Genomic DNA, 3,973 nt, shown 5'->3' with positions numbered 1-3,973 from the left:
CCCAATTCCCCAGAGCTGTTCCCATCCCCCCAATTCCCCAATAAAAAACAAAAAATCTTTAAAAAAAAAAAGATTTAAAAAAAGAAAAGTTCTAAATTCTGTTGACACAGGATTTTTTTTAAAAAAGTGTTGGCAAAAGCAATGATAACTTTTGCATTTACATAAATCTTTACATGTTTAAACATCTTGGGTACATTATAAAAATCTTTACATGTTCAAACATTTTGGATACATTATTTCATGAAACATTTAACTGCAACTATGAGTTAAGTGGTTTTAAAAAATAAAATAGTTGCTAGTTGGTGGGACCTCAGATGTCATACCCAGCACAAAATGGGTGGCAACTACTCAGTAATAGCAAAGATGGCTAAATTGAATCTGCTTATATCTAAACTTCAATAAAACCCAAGCAAAGTGCATGAAAATTTATTCCTCACTTTATGACTCCGAAATATAGAGCAGTAATTCTCAAATCTATTTTTTATATCAAATCCCTACTGAGATGGCAAAAAAGAATTTTAAAAAAATCCCCAAATTTTACAATGTATTTTTTTTTTAAGTAACATGCTGGAATCAACAATCTACTTATCTACTTATTCAAAAGGAACCACCCACCTGTTTTCTTAAAAAATTTAGTATTTTTGCTGGTTGAGAAACAATGTTGTTTTCAGTTGTCAAAATTGGTACATCTCCTATAATCAGAAAACAGTTTACATACAACGAAACATTTCGATTTTCTCTGAAAATAATCCAATACCCGAAAAACTATGCCAATTGCACATTTGGAGGGGAAAAAATGAGTAAACTCCTCTTAGATTTTTGCAATTTAACAAAGAGCAGTCCTAGAGAACATTTTCATTTCTCATAATTTCCAATGATTTGGCTTGCACTTTTAAGTATTACTCAGAATGATCAAACCATAAGCAACAGACAGCCAAGGTCGTGGTAAAAAGAAACTGAAATCCCAAGGTACTCCATGGCTATATGCCTCAGAGCTTTAAAGGGGTTAGGGGGGAGGCGCTTAAAGAGGGCAGAAGGGCTGTTTAAAGTTTACACTGTACCTCTCGAACCTCTCCAGGTGGTATCTATGACATTGACTTTCAAGGGTGCACCAGAAAATTTGGCGTAAGCCTGAAATAGAGTTTGCAATAAAACATTTTAGACCGAGTACGTAATGCAAATCTGCTGAGCTGCTTTACTTCACAGCCCAGTTCCCCAAGGCAAAGATGCCTGACCCGGGGACCGGGTCCCTTCCCCAATCTCTAACTTGGGGGAGTGCGCACGCGCCCGCTACCCAGCTTTTGGGAACCTTGTTCCTCAAAGGATCCCGGGGATGCCGAGTGGGGCGCGCACGCCCCCTACTTTGTGCTTTCACTCCACTGCCCGGATTATCTTTGCAAGGAGGAGAGTAACTTGGAGCTAAGAGAAGAAGCCATAGGTCTCCCGCCAGGTCTCGCTGGAGTCACAGGCCAGGTTATAACTCATCCGTCGACTGCAGGGAGCCCAGGGCGGTGCAGGGAACACGCCCGGGCCAGCCTAGGCCCGGCAGCGCCGCGGGAACCGCTGCAAGCTGCCCGTACCCGACCTGGCAGGCCTCTCGCCTCTGGCCCCGCCCCTTGTTTCCCGCGCCCTGGCCCGCGAGGCGGCCTCACCATCACCACCAAGGACTCGCTGTGTACAGATGGGAGCCCCCAGCCGCCTCCCCAGCAACTAAGCTCCAAGGGGGCCGCCATCTTGCCGGGGCCGACCTTTGCTATCCCGGAAGTACTTTTGCCGCCCAATTTCCGGCAGGTGGAAACGAGGGGCGGGGCTAGAGAAGGGAAGGGTACCTTGGGACTCTGCAGAGATGCAGAAACGATCCTGTAGTGGTTTAAAAACACGCTTAGAATCAGCTTGACCTAGGGCTTAGGAGTCCTGGGCTTTAAGTCAGACCCACCAGTTATTCCTCAAATATTTATTGGATGTCTAATGTATCCCAAACCCTTTCATATTACTACCCTGGGCCTAAACTAACCTGTCTGTAAAATAGGTATGACAGTTTATTGCAAGATGTTGTGACTGTTTAAAATTATGACATGGGGGGAAAGAACTTGGCATACAGTAGGCACTTAATAATTGTTCAGCCCCATCTTCCATATAGTATTTGGTCTCTGCCTCTTTCCACTCTCAAGCTCAGTTGCCATCCTCATCTTAACTTGCTCCACCCTCCTTGGAAGTAATTCTGTTCCTGCAATTTGTCAAGTGATTTTTACCTTCCTTCAGTATGAAATCTTTCTTCCTGGCCACTGCTTCCTCAAAATTGAACTAAACTGTCACCTTCCCTGGGACAATTTTTCAAAGTAAGGGACTTCTTGGTTCTTGCAGCCCCTTGTACATACTTGAATTGTAGCTACTATCCCTAGATACAGACCTTTTGCCTTTCACTACAGGAAGCTCTTTGAAGACAGAACAAAGCTGGCTTCATAGAAGTGAGACCAGTCACGCAGGGACCTGTCCTTAAAAGGGCCCACGCTTACCTTACTTTTCTGCTGTCATCATCTTGAAATTCTTAATAATTTTTGAAAAAGTCCCACGTTTTTATTTTCTACTGGGCCCTGCAAATCACATAGCCAGTCATGCCTATGGGCCTGATGGGCATGAACTAAATGTTTCTTGAACATCAAACTGACAATTTGTCAGAAAAACTGATAAAGAGAAAATATAGGCCTTGGGAATGTCATATCCTAAAATGGTTACAGGGTCCTGGAGTTAGGACTTGGGTGCTGGATCTTTTTTCTAGAAGGCACAGTAGTCTTTCTGAGATACCCTCCCAGTCATTCCTCTGAGTTTTTCCTTTCCTGTGCCCCACTGAGTTAGATGGGTCTCCTTCAACAACTGAGAGCTAAAACCCTCTGTAAATTTTCATAAAGTTACAATTCAACAAATAATTGTTAGGCAGTCCCTTTCTATAGCCATCTAAATTATAGTGTCATTCTGCTAAAGTCTTTTGTCATGTTTCAAAGGCAAGAGTTCTCAGAAATGGGAAGGAAAAGTATGTCAAAGGTGGGACTCCATTAATAGTACTGTATAACCGGGAAATGTTTAACATATGTCCCATTAAAACTAAATATCAAAGCATGTCGAGCAACTACTCTGTCCAACTCACTGTAAAGCTCTGAGAGAATACAGGCATAAGTAAGGCAAATTCTATCCTCAGGAGTTTATGGTCTACAAAGGAGACATACAACTAGGTGTAACAAGTCAGATTATCATGAGTAAAGTTAGAGATATAAATAAAATTCTATGGAAGCACACAACAGGAATGATGTATCCTCTGTGGGATTAGTGGAGGCTGACTGTTCAGTCTTACATATAAAGAAGGTAATTCAACTTTCAGATTCAAGTAGTGGGGCCTCCCTGTTTTGAGGGTTAAAATTCCAAGCCATAAAGCTCAGAGTCCATATTACCTCAATTGGGCATTTTAAATAATCATACACAGCAAGTGTGGATGACCTGAGTCTTGTTTGTAGGGTGGACAGGGGTGGGAGTACATGACATTCTTTGTGGACACATAATTCCTTCATTCAGCCTTCTTCCTTATTGCTGCTCTTACATTTGGCAATTTCATTTGCATTAAAGAGAAATTAAATCTCCTCACACTGAAGTAAGACAGAGAATAACATGCTATTGCATTTGATGAGAGGATCCTTCTCACAGGTTTATTTGTGCCTATTTAATAGTAGTCTTTTATTGCTGCAATTCCTCTTAAGAGCCTGTATTTTCTAGCTTGAATTTTAAAACTCTAGCGTAACTGATTTCACAACCAGGCAGAATATTGTTTCAGAGAACCACACAGAAAGCTGAAACCTTCAGGAATTATGCCTGGTATGGGTAACTTGCCCCTGTGCCTTTTTCTGGCTCCTAAAGAGTATTGTTCAGAGTTCATCAAAATCATAATTGCAGATTCCTACCAGGAAACATACTATGTGCAAAA

General features: G+C 41.8%; 1 protein-coding gene across 4 annotated transcripts in view; it reads right to left on the bottom strand.

The window, feature by feature from the left end:
* Nucleotides 1-1,747, bottom strand: part of MTX3 (metaxin 3) — a 22,258-nt gene extending 20,511 nt beyond the window's left edge. For all 4 annotated transcript variants that reach the window (XR_002123845.1, XM_019641076.1, XM_019641075.1 and 1 more), the window contains exons 1-3: nt 1,653-1,747; nt 1,062-1,131; nt 616-692 (exon numbers count right to left, since the gene is read on the bottom strand). Coding sequence is in view for 3 of the 4 variants with exons in the window: in XM_019641076.1 (XP_019496621.1) it covers nt 616-692; nt 1,062-1,131; nt 1,653-1,733 (228 nt within the window). In the remaining variant the exon portion in view is untranslated. The remainder of the gene's footprint in view (nt 1-615; nt 693-1,061; nt 1,132-1,652) is intronic.
* Between the last annotated feature and the right edge of the window lie 2,226 nt (nt 1,748-3,973).

This window comes from Hipposideros armiger, unplaced genomic scaffold, assembly GCF_001890085.2.
Source record: "Hipposideros armiger isolate ML-2016 unplaced genomic scaffold, ASM189008v1 scaffold_55, whole genome shotgun sequence".
NCBI classification, from domain to species: Eukaryota; Metazoa; Chordata; class Mammalia; order Chiroptera; family Hipposideridae; genus Hipposideros; species Hipposideros armiger.
The sequence above is the reverse complement of the archived record's forward strand: the minus strand, read 5'-3'. Positions and strand labels throughout refer to the sequence as shown.